This window comes from Nannobrachium achirus (genome assembly GCF_963921795.1).
Source record: "Nannobrachium achirus genome assembly, chromosome: 21".
Taxonomy (NCBI): domain Eukaryota; kingdom Metazoa; phylum Chordata; class Actinopteri; order Myctophiformes; family Myctophidae; genus Nannobrachium; species Nannobrachium achirus.
This window is the reverse complement of record NC_137828.1, coordinates 27,222,010-27,241,402: the sequence shown is the minus strand read 5'-3', so window position 1 is coordinate 27,241,402 and position 19,393 is coordinate 27,222,010. Positions and strand designations below refer to the sequence as shown.

The 19,393-nt window shown below is 42.8% G+C and overlaps 1 protein-coding gene across 1 annotated transcript in view; it reads right to left on the bottom strand.

The window, feature by feature from the left end:
- Positions 1-19,393, bottom strand: part of LOC308306664 (contactin-associated protein-like 2) — a gene marked incomplete at both ends in the record, with an annotated part of 459,572 nt that overhangs the window by 163,137 nt on the left and 277,042 nt on the right. The window contains 2 exon segments of the mRNA XM_080751705.1: positions 1,697-1,803; positions 5,194-5,356. Of these exon segments, the coding sequence (XP_080607831.1) occupies positions 1,697-1,803; positions 5,194-5,356 (270 nt within the window).

Sequence of the window (19,393 nt, the reverse complement as noted above, 5' to 3'; positions counted from 1 at the left end):
GGTCACCATCTTGTGTATAACACAGGAGGAGGAGGCGGCGCGGCGGGCGCGCTGCGCGCACAACCTCCATCCAAACGACCACAACACAAAATAAAGTCAAACTTGGCTTTTCTTTCGAGGCATTAGGATGTTCGCTCTCTTTTCGCTCTTTCGCTGTTCCCTGAGGACGGGCGTGCACGAGTCAAACTCTTCACGTTGTTGCTGGGACGGCAGTATGTCCATGTCATCGGGTGCGGTGCACAAAAATAACGGATTTAAAAGCTTACAACACTGTCCGAGTGTCTGATGCACGGCTGTTATGTTTCATGGCTAAATGAGGAGAGATGTGGGTTAGCATCCCGTTACATTAATATGTTCTTTTTAAGCATGCGCCACCGCATATAAAGTTATGGCTCATACGCATATAGATTCAACATTTGGGATTATACATTATTTTATTGTTTTTATTTAGGTTATTTATTCATTTAGCTTCACATTTCCAACCTGATAAGGATAGGAAATATCATTACGGACCCGTTGCTTCACTTGCTTGTAAAGAAAGAAAGAGACAGACAGAGAGAGATTTGATGTGGAAACGGGGATGCTTATATTATGTTCTCGCGTTCTTGCGCTATTTATTGTTAAATGAATCAAGGAGAAGGCTTTATACAGGCTATGTTTTGAGAGAGAGAGAGAGAGATAGAGAGAGAAAGAGAGAGAGATTCCTCCACCCATCCATCGCTAATTACTGCCTGAAATGCGGGTTTCGCTTCTTTTAAAAAAAGAGATATAGGAAGCGGCTGTGATTAATAACACAAAATTAATTGGAATAGGCAGTGAAGTAATTTTCCATAGGAATAGCCTATTCTGTCAATAGATCAACAGCCGCCTGTATGACCACGTGTCAGTTGTTTACATATTTGGTTCTTTTAACAAAAGTCCCGTGTGAACGCTAACCGGACCAAATTCAAAATGCAACAATGTAAACATTTGGTCCCTGATCCGGACCTTTTAAGCGGACTTTGGGTGAGAACGTGCCCTAAAGTTAATGGGACACCAACTCTAGCAGCTGTACTAGGCACATCTGTACTAGTCTTGGGTGTACAGTTCAACAAGGACACCAGCACTCACTTTAGAACGACTTCTTCATTGTTTATTAGAGCAGTGGTCCTCAACATTTTCAGGCCGCGACCCACAAAATAATCATATTTTAACTGGGGACCCCCCCATCGTACGAGCACTAAGAGTTGAGGCATTACATTTTGTATAACACGGTTCTATTGTGAAAATAGCAGATCTACATGCTCACAACGCCTCGCAAAGATCGGCTATTTTCACAATTTATGCCTCTAATATTTGACAATTTGGCCAATGTTTAATTTGTTAATTTTGAAGTATTACATAGTCCTTTAAATTGTCACTTTAGAAATGTGCAGATACCCTCTATGCACTTAAACCTTATGTTGGTTTGTCTACTGTTGAGTGAGAAAACAATGTTGCACATTAAGCTAAACATCTGGGGACCCCCCAAAATAATTTGGGGACCCCCCTGGGGGTCCCGACCCACAGGTTGAGAACCACTGTATTAGAGGGTTCCCCCCAGCAGCAGCACACAATCGAACGTTTCTTCCTCAGCGTTATAGTTTCCTTGCAGCCCAAGGCTCACCTATGAGCCCCATATTGGAGTTCATATTTGAGGAATTGAGGTCATACTTACAGGTGTGGCAGGTGGCTCCTGTGTATCCTGTCCTGTCGCAGGTACAACTGAAGCTGTCCCAGGTCTGCTTACAGTGACCTCCATGTTCACAGGGGTTGAACAAACACCTGGAAGTCCACGCACGCACACGCACACACACACACACACACACACACACACACACACACACACACACACACACACACACACACACACACACACAGATCTCAGGAAGAGATGTGGGGTACAGAACACTGTTCTGTGTGCACCAACTGCAGCTAAAACTCACTGAACGAACACCGTCAATATTAAACCTGAACACTAAACAAATCAGATTCTAATCTGGATGTGGCACAGATCTGATTCAGGCTGGATTTGGCTGCCAGTGTAAATGGGGCCTAAGTCACTTCTGTAGGCCTAGTCGGTGGATTTGACACATGGCTTGAGTGTGTGCTGGGAAAACTGTGGGAGGAGTAATGTGCCAAACTTTGGGTCTTCCCATTGTCCCTGTAGGACAATATTTCTTCAGTCAGATTGAAATCATTCTGATAAAAGAAAGTTTACTCCTATACGCGCGTGCATGTGTGCGTGCGTGCGTGCATGCGTGTGTTTAACTCTTACTGTGCCAATCCCAAACTAGTTCGGCTTTATTTGTCCTTATCAGGGTGCCGATCCCGAACTAGTTCGGCTTTTTATTTATTTATTTATTTTTTATTTTTTCGAGCCGCGCCGCCGGCCATCATCTGTTTACATGGCCCGCGAGAGCGTCGCGCCGCCGATATTTACCATCCACTCCAATGCAATCCAGGATCTTTAGAGCTCATTTTCTCTGTTCCATGCATATCCATGAGGTGTGCAAGGTTTAATCATGGCTAAATCGCCGAAAATAGGGCTTCTAAAATGCTTGGTAGTCAATAGCTAACTTCAAGCTAACTTCATCCTGTTCCTGTACATGAACAAAGGAAAGTGTTCCAGCGAGTCATGGCTGCACAGGGCTTGTGCATATACCAGCACTTGTCAATGTAGCATTCTATGGCCATTGGGCGCCCTCTAGTGGTGAAAAGGTGGCACAGAATGAGTTTTAAAAGGTGCAGCTTGAGTGCTGTGAGCCACCGCCATATGTGGCACAGAGCCTCTCACAGTATCCCAGACTGTGTGTGTGTGTGTGTGTGTGTGTGTGTGTGTGTGTGTGTGTGTGTGTGTGTGTGCGTGCGTGCGTGCGTGCGTGCGTGCGTGCGTGTGCAGGTGTGCATGCGTGTGTGTGTGTGTGCCAATGATCTAATTTCAGAGGAAGAGGAAATAAATTAAAACCTAAAATATCATTCTGAAAATAATGTTATTATACAGTAATTGAGTATCTTGTTCATAATTGTCATTATTAATGTATCAACGCATTAGAAGATGGCAAACTGAGACATATTGCCTCCATTAGGCTCTCCAGATGCGTTTAGTTACTGACAACTGTCGTGCTCGGCATAGCACAGCATAGACTCCCAGCAAACAAGCTCTACATTATTTCTCTTCAAAACTCTCAGACTTAAGGACATGCAGGGGCGTCACAAGGGGGGGAAAAGTGGGACTGAGTTACCAGGATTCACTGTGGGCCCCCCATGAATGTTCTTCATAGGGGGAGAGGGTTTAACCCATTTAGACTGGGAACGCATTATTACGCTTTATTTTGTGCTTTAACTATTGAAAAATAGCAGATATACAAGCTCACAGCGTGCTGTGAGTTTGTAGATCTGCTATTTTTGAGAGAAAAAAACGTCTTTGAATATTTTAAATCCTTCTAAGGCTTTTTCTAAGGCGTTTCCCATCTCAAAATATTTAGTTGCAGGGACCCCCCAGAAGCAAAATTTTAGTTACAAGATGTTCACTACCTTTCAAAAATAGCAGATATACAAGCTCGCAGCGCGGCACTCAGTGCCGCGCTGTGAGCCTGTGAGCTTGTGTATCTGCTATTTTTCAATAGCTAAAGTAAAGTATAACATAATGAAGGTCCCTCCACCTTAGGCCCTAGTAACTCAGTCCCACTTTTCCCCCCCTTGTGACGCTCCTGTCCATCTGACTTGTACGTGCACTGTCTGGTGAGGGCACGGTAACAGGAACACAGGTGAATGACCCAAATGCAGATGCCCGAGGCAGAAGCAGGTGCTGTTGAATGGATGTATTAATCAAAACGAGGCGCGGAGATTTATTGGTTAGCGAGGCTGGCAAAGGTCAGAATCGGTTGAACACCTGTAGGCAAACAAACCCAAAAGGAGTTTGACCTGACGAAGATGTCGTTCCCTTTATTTGCCTGCACCCTGTAAATAAAAAAGGCTTTAAAGGGATATTTCACTTTCAAAAAAACTTTTGGTCATTTTATCGTCTAATCAGGCTTTTAAGAACACCCTGGACAGGTTTTAATTTGCTTGATTCAATATGTATTACTTTTAGTTATCAGGCCCTCCTCCTCCAGGGCTTCTCCCCATACACACCCATTGTTACTTCAAACTCCATTTTAACCATGGTAAATTCATCAAAAACACCCATCTTTTTTTCTGGTGACTCATACTACCCTCCTAATGCGTGTTTTTTTTTTTTTATAACCTTTTTCATTTGTTTTTAATATTTTTTATTGTATTGATTTTTTTTCCATTTTCCCAAAGAATTATTAAAAATAAATGAAAATGAAAAATGGAGTTTGAATGGCTGTGTATGGGGAGGGACATTTACATAAAATATCTAAATATTGAATCAAGCAAATTAAAAACTGTTCAGGGTGTTCATAAAAGCCTGATTAGACGATAAAATAACAGAATGGCTATTCCCATTTTGTCATCTAAAAGATCATTTTTGGGCGATTTCGCCGTAAATAAACCTCGCGCCGCTTCCCTAAAACACAAAAAAGAGATATAAGCCTTTAAAGATGCGGTCTTTCATTGGATTAGGCGGAGATTGGCGATTGCGTTCGCAAATTACGGCCGGCTGGGACGTTGTTAGCTTTCGGCTAGTAGCTACAAAAATCAAGCCAGGCTTCAGAAGGCCTCTTATCATTTTATTCATTTAATTAAATAAAGCCGAACTACTTCGGGATCGGCACACTCGTGTACTCATCGGAAGCGGCGCCGAACATCGGGTGAACATTGGGGAGCTCAAAAATGTATTTTAAACCATTTTTAATGGAATATATCGTCGGACAGAGTAGAACGGCTAGCTGGCTAGCGGCTAGCGAGCCAGGACCACCCACGACTCTACAAGCAGCTCGGGGTAAGTGAATTAATAAAAAAAAGATTGTATTGGATTGAAATAAAGCCGAACTAGTTCGGGATCGGCACCAGATGAGTTAATGGCAATTTGCACAGTTTTTTATTTTGATGTAAGTTTTTTATTTTGATGCACATGTCCATGTGCATATACTTATGCACGGGTAAGTATAGGTGTTTGCATAGTCTCTCTCTCTCTCTCTCTCTCTCTCTCTCTCTCTCTCTCTCTCTCTCTCTCTCTCTCACCTGTCTATAATGTCTCTCTCTCACCTGTCTATAATGGCACACATGTCCAGGCTGACGTTCTCAAAAGCTCCCACAATGCCTCTCTCCACTGCATGCAGGTCGGCAGGCTGATCGTCCAATAGGATGGCTTGCATGCAGCCTTGGAAGGAGCGCTGAGACGGAGGGAACAACGTCTGCAGGAAGTAACCTGAACCACAGGAAGAAGAGACACAAACATGAATGACAGGAAGAAAAGAGAAAGGATATCGTCATTGTCGGTTGGAAACCTTGTATGTCCAAAACAGTTTATTTTGCATTTATCATTTTAAAAATGATTTGTGCGAGGCGTTGTGTGCTTGCAGATCGGCTGTTTTCACTACTTCTGTGTGACGGCCTTGTATGATGAAGCAGGGCTTTACTTTGTCAAAACACGTACAAATCTGGAAACTTGGAGATACAAGGTTTCTGCCCGACAGTGACGATATTTCCCCCCCCCCTACAAACAGTGGTGCAAAGCAGTGGTTCTCAACCATAATACAAAAAAATGTATTATAGTAAATTTACCCCCATCGATTCTGGATGGGGACCCAAATGCATTTGGGTCAGAATCTATGGGGTAAATTGTGGGTCAAGGGTAAGGTACATTTTACCCCCATTGATTCTCCCTCTGAGCTTGTGTCCCATCCAGAGTCTTGCATTTGGGTCCCCATCCGGAATCAATGGGGGTAAATTTACTATAATAATTTTTTTGTCTTATGAATGAGACAAATACAAAAATATATATATATCATTGAACACAAGTCTCCATGGCATGAGTAATCAATGGGAAAAAAGTCATTTTGGGGGTGAACTACTCCTTTAATGTACTGAAAGCTACAGTATATCAGAGAAAGGGAGAGAAAGATAAAAGCACAGCGAGACACCCATCAGCATCATAATGGTTGCTGGGGCAACAGTGCACGGCTGTGGTCCTCGGTCATCGCCACTTCACAGCCACAGGCACGTGCACACATAGACATCAAAGGGGGCTTGAGCTTTTATCAGTCTGTAAAAAGTGCCCTCTCCAGACCATGAATGCAGTTTTCACTATGGTGAAAGAAATGCAAATGCCCCTCTTTACATGCCATACCCAAAGGCAGCATTCAAGAGAATTTCCTTGCCTAAATTCTGCTGAACTTGAATGCAGCATATTAGGTTGAAAGAATTGCACCCACTGTCCAGAAATCTCCAGTATTGCCTTTGTTGTGCTTAGTTTAGTGTGTTATGAAGTACCGAACATAGTGATGCTCACTGCAACGCGTTGTGAGCTTGGAGGTCGGCACTATAACCAAAAGGCCCTTACAGAAATGTCAGCCCCTGCCTCTCTAACATTCTCTGCATGTCCCTGCACAGCCAGGAACCTTCCTCTGCTCTTTACCTTTACTGCTCTTCCTCAAGGCCCATTAGCCTTCACAGGAAGACTAAGAGGTACGTTAAAGCTGGAACTCTGCACCTTTATGAGATACAGGAGTCAATGGAGCGTCCAGAGACAACACTGCACCTTGACTGCAACGGGGGACAAGGCCAGGACAGGACCAGATAGGACTTATAGTTCCATTTACTGTATGTCATGAAGGTATGTCAGTCATAAAACACGCTATCTCAATGACATCGTCATCATCTGTACGTTATAAGTCTGTGACACTCTGACAGGCCTGTCACCTTCAAGGTCTAGGCAGCAAAAAAAGAAAAAAGAAAAAAAAAACATTTATTACGGAGAGAAATGACGTGCACACGTGTGTGTTGTGTGTTGTGTGTGTGTGTGTGTGTGTGTGTGTGTGTGTGTGTGTGTGTGTGTGTGTGTGTGTGTGTGTGTGTGTGTGTGAGAGAGAGAGAGAGAGAGAGAGAGAGAGAGAGAGAGAGAGAGAGAGAGGGAGGAAAGGAGACAGAAGCGGGACAGATGCGTCCACACTCAAACGCGCACTTGCAAAAAGCAAACTCCATCTGCCTGCAAGCTGTATTTACCTGCACGGGCAGTCAACTCCTGTATGTACGGGTCTAATAATCTATTGTGTCACGTTGCTGAATCGATTCAGAATCGTGCACGCCCGAATCGCGATGCACCGCTGAATCGATTAGTGTTGGCACCACTAGTGTGTGTGTGTGTGTGTGTGTGTGTGTGTGTGTGTGTGTGTGTGTGTGTGTGTGTGTGTTGTGTGTGTGTGTGTGTGTGTGTGTGTGTGTGTGTGTGTGTGTGTGTGTGTGCGCGCTAGGGCTTTCACCGACTAGTCGACTAGTTGACTAGTCGACTAGTATAACCACTAGTCGATCTTGTAGGTACTAGTCGAAAAGTCGATAAAACAATTTAAAAAAAAAATCAAAAAAAAAATCGTTTTCTTTTCTTTTTTAAAAAATATTTTTTATGAAGGCCTAGCAAACTAATTTCAATTCGATTATAGTTGTTTTATTTCTAACAACCATTACAAATGGAATATTATTATCCAGTCACACACACACCTTGCTGTATCTCCCTACCGAGGGTTAATAATCCCAAAGACAGTGCTGGAGTTCACCCAGAGATCACCCAAAGTGCTGAAAGTCCGCGGAAGCAGTGAGTTGTGAGAGTGAGACTAGTCCTACAGAATATAGTTGTTTAACAGTATAACACCGTAGCGCGATCAAAGCAGCAAGTGAGGACAGCCCAGTTCTTGCTACAACAGACCGACCGATGTTCCGCACGTTCGTTTGATTAGAAGTAATTAAAAGACAGAGGAGTGTTTGTGTTGTGTAGCGAGCTAGCCTACTAAAGCCTAGCCTGGCTAGCTGACCATGCAAATGGATATATGTGCTTTGTTTACGAGAGACAGCAGCTATTGGTGAGTCCAAGCATGGGTTTCTATTACTGTAGCAGCTAAAATGGATGTGGCGATTGGGAAATGCTGGTCTTGTTATGTTGCGCTAACTTGCACACGTGGGGTTTGTGTGAGTATCCGTTGTCATGGTAACTTGGCTGCTGTGAAAAGCCGTGCCACAGCGCTCTTTATTATGACATAATATGTTAACGACTAGACTAGTCGACTACCAGTGGCTTCAACTAGTCGATCTGTAAAAAATACTTGAAGTGAAAGTCCTAGTGTGCGCGTGTGCGCGCGCTTGCGTGCACCATAAACCCGAGTTTATGGTGAGGCTGAATAATGACCAACACAGTGCTGTTCTATTTGCAAACTGCACGGCACATTTGAGCGTACAGCATACGTGTGCGCGCAAGCGTGCATGCGCGTGTGTGTGTGTGTGTGTGTGTGTGTGTGTGTGTGTGTGTGTGTGTGTGTGTGCGTGCGTGCGTGCGTGTGCGTGCGTGCACGTGTTTATCTGGACAATTCTTTCTCCCCAAAAAAGAATGAAAAGTGAAAACAACATCAGAAAAAAAACTATATATAATATAAATATACATCTTGTCATCCTCGCCATCTGTCTCGTCTCTTCTGCACCTGTCTGCTGACTATCCACCAGAGAGAGAGAGAGGGAGAGAGAGAGGGAGAGAGAGAGAGAGAGAGAGAGAGAGAGAGGGAGAGAGAGAGAGAGAGGGAGAGAGAGGGAGAGAGAAAGGTGAGAAAGAGTGCAGACGGCAGATGGTAGACAGTTCTTTGTGTCCTGAGGATTCACTGTTGAAAGCTTTCCCCACAATTCCTACACGGCTGGAGTCTGGAGACGACGGCAACAGAATCCTTATTCTGTTGCAGCAAGTTGTGCTGAAACCTCCATTTACGGTAGGCCTCGAATTATTTAATGCTTTACCTATCGAAAAATAGCAGATCTACAAGCTCACAGCGCGGCACTCGACTTGTCTATCTGCTATTTCTTTTTAAATCATGAATCATTTGGCAAGTCTTTTGAATATATCTTTTTTAAAAGCGAACATTTGTAACTCAAATCTCTGCTTCTGGGGGCTCCCTGGAACAACATATTTTGAGATGGGGGTCCGTGGCCAAATACATGTAATTTCGGGGGTCCTCGACATGAAAAAGTTTGAGAACCAATCATTTAGAAGATGGATTTTTAAGACTTGCACAAATGTTCAAGATTTTTTTTTTTTTTTTAATAGCAGATCTACAAGCTCACAGTGCGGCACTCGGAGCTTGTATATCTGCTATTTTTTATACAGTAGTTAAAGCATAAAATAATGGTTAAAGTGGTTCAAATCTTAAAGTGACACAGATTTGTATTCAGGCCTAAATGGGTTAAAGGCAGCAATTAAAATGTGATCAGACACAAACGTCCGTACCACTCTCTACCCTTCTCTGTCTGACTAAGGCATACAACTAGTAAGACGCCTCAGGGCGACATGCGACCTCACCAGAGCATTTCCAGCATAGTTTTACTGAGGTTAAGGTTAGGGTTAGGGTTAGAGTTAGGCATAGTAAGCTAATGGCTAAACAGCTGAGCTAGGCTAGTAGATAAACAAAGAAAGAGTGGTCGCAAACGAGTGACGTCAGCGACTACACAAGTGAATGGCTGTTATCGCCGTCTCATGGTGAATACGCAGAATTACACAGGTGTGTTGATAAGAGACTATCAAAGTGAATTGATCCAGGTGGTGGTAGGGGTGTGTGGTGAACTACAAAAGGAGTGCTCTTACCACGATCTAACTGAGTTACCCAATCTAACTGTAACATACATTATACTTTAACATGTAACAGTGTTAGAACCCCTATACGTGCACGATTGCATGCATGCGTATGCGCGTGTGTCGTCCCTCATAACAAATCCAATCTGTTCTCTCCTGTCAGTCACTAATTTCTCTCAAAGCGCCCTCGTCAGAATTGAAAAACCACTCCCCCGGAAAATAGGCTTTGGGTTATGCTTCTATGACCATGCAGATGCTGCACTGGAGATGAGAGGAGGGGAACGGATGGGACGAGTCTACCAGAGAGGAGAGGAGAGGAGAGGAGAGGAGAGGAGAGGAGAGGAGAGGAGAGGAGAGGAGTCTACCATAGAGGAGAGGAGAGGAGAGGGGAGGGGGGGAAGGGGAGGGAAGGGAAGGGAAGGGAAGGGAAGGGAAGGGAAGGGAAGGGAAGGGACGGTAAAATGATTTATTGTGAATTATTACCCGGCTTCTTTGAATGCTTGATTCTGATTGGTCAATCGCTGAAATCAGAGGTCTGTTATTTCTGGATAACAGACCGCTCCGCTCTATAACAGACCACTGCTAATCAAAGACTCAGAGCACCTGCTGCAGTCAAGCTGCACTGCGTGAATCTTTTGCTGAACAAACACACAGCAACATTTACAACTAAACGTTGCTCTCAAGAATGTTTTTAAAAATATTTTAAGCGAGAAATAGACAACGTAGTATCAGAAAATGGATTCTATCTAATCAGCACTTCCTTGTTGCACTGGGAGGGATGCCCAGCCAACACTTATGGAACACTTTCAGCCATCTGTAAACAAGGATATACTTTGTTTTGTTTTTAGTTTTGAGTCAAATTAATCATTTTATTTAGTAGCCGGGTAATAAGCGTGATAATGAATGGCTCCTTGGGGATTCACGGTACATAACAGCCCTTCAGCCTGATATCTCCCCTCGGCTGGTGCCTCGGGGAGATATCAGGCCGTCGGTCTGTTATGTACCGCGAATCCCCGTGGAGCCATTCATTATCACTTACTTAGACTATTAGAGTTATCTTGATGGAAAAGTAGCCTGGCGTTGCTCATACTAATTCCTCACCGCGTATTAAGGCTGGGCAATATATTGAATATTTATCGATATCGAGGTATCAACATGCAAGGTATCGACGAAGATGGCTTGAAATGAGGTATTGGTGTATGTGTCAAATTAATGAATAGACACACTATGCATGCACGTAGCACATGCAAAAAAGCAGTCCACCTGTAACCAGGTGTGGTTATTTCAATAAAACCATTGTTGGAAAATGGAAATAAGGCATTTCATTTCTTTATGTGTGCATGCATGGATATGCTATTCATTAACTGGGTTAAGGCCCATTCCCACTGTGCCAGATAAACAGATACAAACATATCTTTCTCCGTTCAAGTGGATGGTAAGATACAGATATCTGTATCTTACCATCCACTTGAACGGAGAAAGATATGTTTTCATCTGTTTATCTGGCCCAGTGGGAATGGGCCTTTAGGCAGGCAGTGGACCTAAAGCAGAAAAACATTAAAAACTATATAATGCAATTGTTTTTTACTAATATCGTGAGTAATATCGATATTGAGGTATTCAACAACGTTATCGAATATGGAAGGTTTTCCTAATATCGCCCAGCCTTACTACGTATCGTATATTAGTCTGGACTCGTGGGAAGAATTTTCATTTCCAAGGGGTGGGTTAAAAAATGGCTCCGGACACGATTGGTTAGACCAGACCAATGCTGGGCCCTGATTGGTTCCCCCAAATTTTGGGGGAGGGGAAATGGATTCACAATTGAGCGGGGCCAGACCCATATTCAACAAGGGCAGTTTTATTTTTGCCCAGGCGGATCGGTCTGGTTCCAGGCTAGGCAAACCCTCACTCAGCAATATGCATGCCTAGATTTCGAGATTTTGCCTATGTAAACAAACATTTTGGCAGGTGGAAAAACTGCTTTTGGACAACCAAAATCAGGTTGGGACATCATCTGGGGTTCACAGTAGGGCATTCACAGTCACTATTCGACGTTGTTCACTGAAGTATTTTTTATTTATTTTTTCTCTTTAAAAAATATATAGTTTATAAAATATCTTGGCTAGATAGGAAGTCATAAGAATGAGTTGTCAATGCCCCTGGTGGATGAATGTGTTAATGCTCTATATATACCAAGAGTTCTCAAACATTTTTAGGCCCTGACCCCCAAAATAAACATATTTGAACTGGGGACCCCCACCCTGACAAGCACTTGGAATTGTAGGCATTACATTTAATGTGACTCGGTTCCACAGATAAATATTGTGAAAATAGCAGATCTACATGCTCACAATGCCTCGCAACACGAGGCGTTGTGAGCATCTAGATCGGCTATTTTCACAATGTTTGCCTCTTGCTTACTTAATATTTGACAGTTTGGCCAGTCCTGTCGAATATTCGACTATTCGAATACTTTGAGGTCGAATAAATCGATTACTAAAAATCACTATTCGTGAATGCCCTAGTTCACAGAGGTGTCTAGGAAATAACATGGAAATCCAGCCAGTAGTTTTCAACATGTTGTGGGACCATTAGTGGTGCACTAGTCTCCAGCCAGACAACTATTCCACAATCTCCGAATGCTATAGAGTCTGGAACTACAGCTCCCGAAAGCCGAGTAACGGAAGTAGTCACTGCTGCACAGAAATGTAGTCCCATTGGAAACATAACAGAAGTACACTAGCACGGACAGAGTCATTCGATGGGCATATTCTTGTTATGCGTGTATAGTTTAAGAATTTGAAAACATCATGGAAGTAACACCAACAACACCAGAGAAAGACAAAATAACGCCCCCAAAAATATTGAAAGACAACATAACGCATCCAGTAGGTTATCGCTACTGCCCTAAGGCAGCGGGTGCGTCACATCCGCTCTATCGCATTCTCATGATTAGAACTTCCGTCTCCCAGACTGTATGACGGGAGCATTTGAAAATTGTGGGAGTCAACAGTCACGCGAGACTAGTGGTGTACCAACATACATACGACCAACCCAGGGGTGTAGTTGTCCTGATTTAAAATGAAGCAAACTTATGATTGGCCGCTGTTCTGGCACCAAAAGCAATATGTTCTCCATAGGATTCCCTTCATTTCCCCCAAACCATTTCATTTTCTTACCTTAATGAACATTGTCATAAATACTTTATGGTTCCTGACGCTAGTTTAAAGCCTCATTTCAATCACCACAATATGTGTTTTGTGAAAGTATGGTCCAATTTATGTTATATTTAATGTTAAAGTAAGGTATGTTGTAGGAGGGGCTTGTGATCATAGGCTTGTGATGATTCTTCTTCGTGTGCTTTATTTTCGGCAAGCTCAAGACAATGTCCCATGTATCCCTGCGGTTCCACGTGACCGTTGGCAGCCAATAGCCACCATTTCTACCAATGAACGTTGATTTCATGAGGGCGGCACCCATACAACGGCCAAAAAAGCTTCATTTGCGCAGCATAGAAACCAATGGCTTTCCACTGTCCATATATTTTTACAGTCTCTGGACTAGGGTTTAATACCGGGATCCCGGGATCCGGGCTTCCCGGGTAGGGCACATGTAAATTCCCGACGGGAATTGGCTGCGGGACCCGTCGTCCCGGAGGTTATGTTTTTTCTTGTTAGAAAATACAATTTACTCGAAGCGCGGAGACAATTAAACTGCCTGACACTTTATCCTCACCAGCCATGCAAGCATGTTGTCTGCTTAAGCTGTGTAGAAGGATTTTACCAGTCCCTGTGGGCTGTCAAGCAAGCCTGTCATCGAAAATAGCTGATCTACCATCTCACAAGAGCAGAGCAAAGTGCTGCATTGTGAGCTTGTAGATCGGCTGTTTTCACTAGGCTAGGCTACTTCTTAAAGTGATGCGGAGAAAATAAACACTGACAGATGTATGATAATGGCACATTTACTTTCTTATTGATGCATTAATTATGCTCTTAACGTTTTTACATGAGCAACTCTACAGCAAAAAAAAGGAAACAAATAGCCTACTACAATCAGCTATGAAACGGGAGATTTGCCATAAATTGCCAATATATATAAATGTAACCAATAATAACACATGCATTATTAATGTGTCCAGTGTCCACTCCACTCAGTCAATTGGACTCACGAATGGCCACCTTAAAATTGAAATAGCCTACTCTGTTGGTTTGCATTTCCACACAATATATTTTAACCAGAATTAAAACATCTGACAGCACCTTATGACAGTTTATGAATTGTATTGGCATAGGCCTACCTGTTTTTTTTTTTTTTTTTATGTATATATTTTTTAACGGGAAATCCCGGGAAGCCCGGGATAAGGTCCGAAAATTCCCGGGATTTAAAATGAGCTAAATTCGGGAAAAATATTAAACCCTACTCTGGACCAACTGACCAACATAACCATCGTTAGATCCCTGCCTGCAGCTACGCTAAAACGTGCAGCTGATTAAATAATAGAAAGGTTTAGGTCGACTTAATGGCCTCTATGAATCATAAAAGTGTGTGAAGAGAATAATCTTTTGTACACTCTATTTTTGGGTTGTCTCTGCTATTGAGATGAGCTTTCAACAGTAGAACAACTGTGATGTGCTGCTCTTGTTGTTGAATAAACACTGTAGATTAACTACAATCAAAATGACTTTACAGGACCCAGACGGTTGACATCCAGACACGCTGTCTGGCTAATCAGAAATGTGATATTATCAGGGGGGCGCGGTGGCGCAGTGGTTAGCGCTTCGCCTCACAGCTAGCCGGGGGACGCTGTGGGCGCTGTGGGCGTGTTACTCCCTCCACGTCATCAGCGCCCACACCCTAGGTGGGGTTTTTGCATGTTCTCCCCGTGTCTCCTAGGGTAGATGCCCTCACAATAACATGCAGTAGTCCCCCATTGTTTCAAATGTATTTTCCAATATATGTATTTTTTTCTCTACTTTATTACATTACCACTGTTAACATTAACTTATCTTTATCTCATTATATCACATTTTTACACAAGTGTGTTTAATAAACTTTTCTCTCCCCAGGGCTGTGGGTGGGTGGCTGGGTAGATGTTGTGCTGTCTAGTATGTCGTATTCAAGTTAAAAATCAAATCAAACTTTATGTATAAAGCACATTTAAAAACAACCGAAATTGACCAAAGTGCTGTACAGAGAAAGAGCAAACAATAAAAGCATGAGCATATATACAGTACATATAACAGGTGTCAACAAGAAAAAACAACACACATATATGCGTTGTAAAAACAAAACATATAAATGACCTCAGGTGAGATTAAAAGCTAGAGAAAATAAGTGAGTTTTAACCTGAGATTTAAAAACAGTTATGGATGGAGCAGACCTAATTGAAAGGGGCAGGTTGTTCCATAACCTGGGGGCTGCAGCCGCGAAAGCGCGGGCCCCTCTGGTCGTTTTTTTGGGAATCAGCTCAACCAGTAGTTGCTTATCAGCAGATCTCAGGACTCTGGTGGGGGCATAGGGTTTCAGGAGCTCTGGGAGGTATTTGGGGGCCAGACCGTTTATGGATTTAAATGTGAAGAGGAGGATTTTGAAGTCTATGCGGAATCTTACTGGGAGCCAATGAAGTGAGGCTAAGACCGGGGTTATGTGTTCACGTTTTTTAGTTCCGGTCAGCAGCGGAGCAGCGGCGTTCTGGACAAGTTGTAATCTTCTGAGGGATGACTGGTCTATGCCACTGTATAGGGAGTTGCAGTAATCAAGTCTTTGGGTGATGAAGGCGTGTATTGCAATTTCTAATTGTTTTTTGGGGAGATATGGCTTGGCCTTGGCGAGGAGACGGAGTTGAAAAAAGCTGGTTTTGACAACGGAATTGATTTGTTTATGAAATTTGAAAGTGCTGTCTAAGATGATACCGAGGTTTTTGGCAGATGTATGGATGTTTGAAAGAAGGGGGTCTGGGATAGTGAGTGATGGGGCCATGTGTTGATCGAATATAATGATTTCAGTTTTACTTTCGTTTAGGTTTAAGAAGTTAGCGTCCATCCAGGTTTTTATATCGTGCAAACAGTTGAGTAGTGGCTGGAATGAATTGATGGAATTTGATTTGAGGGGCAGGTATAATTGGATATCATCGGCGTAGCAGTGGAAGGAAATGTTATGTTTGGACAGAATGGGACCGAGGGGGAGCATATAAAGCAGGAAAAGGATAGGGCCTAGTATGGAGCCCTGTGGCACCCCACATGTGAGGGGGGCTGGAGGTGACGAAAATTGACCTAATTGGACAGAGTAGCTCCTATCAGAGAGATAGGAATAAAACCATGATAGAGCCATACCGGTGATGCCGACCTGGTGCTCCAGGCGATGTAATAGGATTCTGTGATCCACGGTATCAAATGCAGCTGATAAGTCCAGCAGCACCAGGGAGGCGGGGTTTCCGTTGTCGGCTGTTAAAATCAAATCGTTAAAAACCTTTAAAAGAGCGGTTTCGGTACTGTGGCCAGGTTTAAAACCGGATTGAAATTTCTCATGGATGCCTTGCGAGATTAAAAAACACTGAAGTTGGTTATAAACTATTTTTTCCAGAACTTTAGATAAAAATAACAATTGGGAAATGGGCCTAAAATGTGATAAAATTGTTGGATCAAGGTTTTTCTTTTTGAGTAAGGGTTGTACGACTGCATGCTTAAAAGCGGTAGGGACACAACCAGAGGTAAGACATAGATTTAAAAGCGATAAAACAATTGGGCCAACCGCACCAAATACCTCAAGTATTACTCGTATTGTTCTTGTCTGCGTGCATGTATGTCCTGTATTTTTTTTAAACTGCCAAGACTCAATAAATAGTATAAAACAAAAAAAAACATGCAGTAGTCTTGGCTTTCCACGGCTTTCCAACGCCCCATAGTGCATTGCGCAGGCGTTGTACCGAGCTTCCGGCGCCGCAGCCGAGTGTGATTTACAAGCTCACAACGGGCTGCATCTGCGACGCGACGTGAGCTTGTATGTCTGCTGTTAAACCGGAAGTGTGGTCCAAATAATCTCCAGTAAACTCCTGCGGAAAGAGGTGGATACTCCCCCTAGCCAGCCAGGTGCTCCCCAATTCCCCTGGCACGGCAGGGGGAGAGCGGAAACCAGGACTAGAGGTTAGGTAGTTGGCACTGGGTGAGAAAATGGGTTGCAAAACCGTGGGATAAGAATTATAGAAAAATAAATGATATTATCACTGATTAGCATACAGAAACATTTCCCACTGAAGCCAAAAGCAAACTCAAGTGCTAAAAGGGAAACATAGAAATAAATTGGACGCACGGATGCAAACAAAATTCATTCACAAACCGAAGGAATTTTGTTTCCTTCTCTTTTCACAAACCGGAACTGTCCAGTTACAGTTAATGAGTGAGTCACAGTGACAAACAAACCTTGTTTACCAGCAGACGTTCTTCAAAGGATCCATTATCTCCTCGATTTAACAGTCAGTGACTGACTGCTAATACACCATGCATTGCTATTGCAAAGCGCAAATCCTCCTCAGTGCGTGTGTGTGATGTGTGTGCGTGCCCCTACTGTATGTGTGTCCTTACTCCTTTACAGTGGTGGAAAAGTGCTCATGTATTTTACTTAAGTAAAAGTATTAATACTGCAATGTAGAACACACATCTGCACATTTCTAAAGTGACAATTTAAGGACTTTAAAGACCTTTTAGTACCTCTGGTCAAACATTGGTCAAATTGCAGAAATAGTGAAAATAGCAGATCTACATGCTCACAATGCCTCGCATTGCGAGGTGTTGTCAGCATGAAGATCGGCTATTTTCACAATGAAATAGATTGAGTCAAACTAAATGTAATGCCAACTCCTACAATTCCAAGTGCTTGTACAGGGTGGGGGGTCCCCAGTTCAAATATGATTAATTTGGGGGTCGCAGCCTGAAAAAGTTGAGAACCACTGCTCTAGGGTGCTGTTGACAAATGTCCTCCATTTCACTCGGGTTTTAGCGGTTCTTTTGAAATCTCAAAGTCTAAGTGCCCTACTTCATTAAACAGGAGGAGATGTACAGTAGTGAAATTAGCGGTTTCTGAAAATTGGGCAAATCAGTTGAAGCAGCAATTCATTCATTCAGCAGTTTTCATTATGAAGAGTTATTAAATGTAGATCAGACAGCAATCCTCAAGGTGCTGAGGAACAATATGTACAACATACAGTATTAGATTAGATTAGCCTCCATGTTGATGTTCCAGTGGGATATTCATTTTCACTTTTATTGTCTACTACTTTTCTGTCTGAAATAATTTGATACAGCTATCTGACAGTTATCTGGCTACATAGCAGGCTAGTTGTTACCTTGTTTACTGAGCGGGGAATCAAATAGGCCTCCCTAATGGAATAATAACTTAAATTAGATAAATTTACCAAAGTAAACCAGGCCTTACCGAAGGCCTTAAAGGAGTGTGGTTCCCTAGCATCCTTTAAAATCGCCCTGAAAAAACACTTACAGGCAGGAGCCATTCCCAACTGGCAATGACAAACCTAGCCCAGCCTCCCCTGACCCTTCTTTGTATTTACCTACTGTATATATTTTTTGCACATGTTTATCTTATTTTTCTTTACTTTTTTCTTTACTATATCTACTGCATAGTACTGTGTTATATCCGTCTGTCATTCAATGTTATATGAGATACTTCAATGGTTTCCTGTGTAAATAAGCCAAGTGCTTTCCTAGGATCTCCTTTTAGTTGACCTTGTACCAGTGCACTATACCGTCATGAAACTGTACCTTTTTCTATGCAAACTTCTAATAAAGTCTTCAATCAATCAATCAATCAATCAATGGATTATCGCTCTTGGTTAAAAGAAATGTCCCAATAGACCATATTCACACCGTGGCCATCTTGGATCACATGACTTCCTGGGGTAGCAGCACAAGCCTGCATTACAAACCATTGTGAACAATGGAGCGATGGTCCCAAAATATGACTTCTATTCAACCAATTTATTTTTACCAAATTGACAAATGGGCAGATGACAACATCAACATCCCCAAAATTATTAAATAGAAGGGTATTATCCACAATATTCATGGTAGTTAGGTTGCAGTGTTACTCTGTACAAAGACTTGCTACAGTATGCAGACTAGTGCTTGCTCTGCCTTCATATTATCACATTAAGAGCCCCTGACTTTAACGGATTATAACTCCCGCATTCACTCCCGTTATCTTATTTTGAAGGCCAGAAGTCCACAGCGTAAACACTTCCGGTCTGACGTCATCGCGTCCTGCGCCGGAATCGATCATTGTTTACGTGGTGTCATGGCGGATCGGCTCAGAGCTTTTCACCATGTGTTATATAAGCGAGCATCTGCCTCCATCTTCGCTTCTAAAGTGTAGTTTTGAGATAATGGACATTAAAGATGAGATCCCCCGTCCACCTCAATGTTATGGGATGACTATTTTGTACTCGTGGAGCCGTGATGATGAGAAATCAGCGACGGATTTCGGCTCCGGACCTTCCGCCATTGTATCCGGTAATATAACCGCCGTTACAGTAATATATTACTTTTCACGAGTATACTCGGGATTGGCACTCCGGGTACTTGATTACTTTTCACGAGTATTCTCGGGATTGGCACTAAATCGGTTATT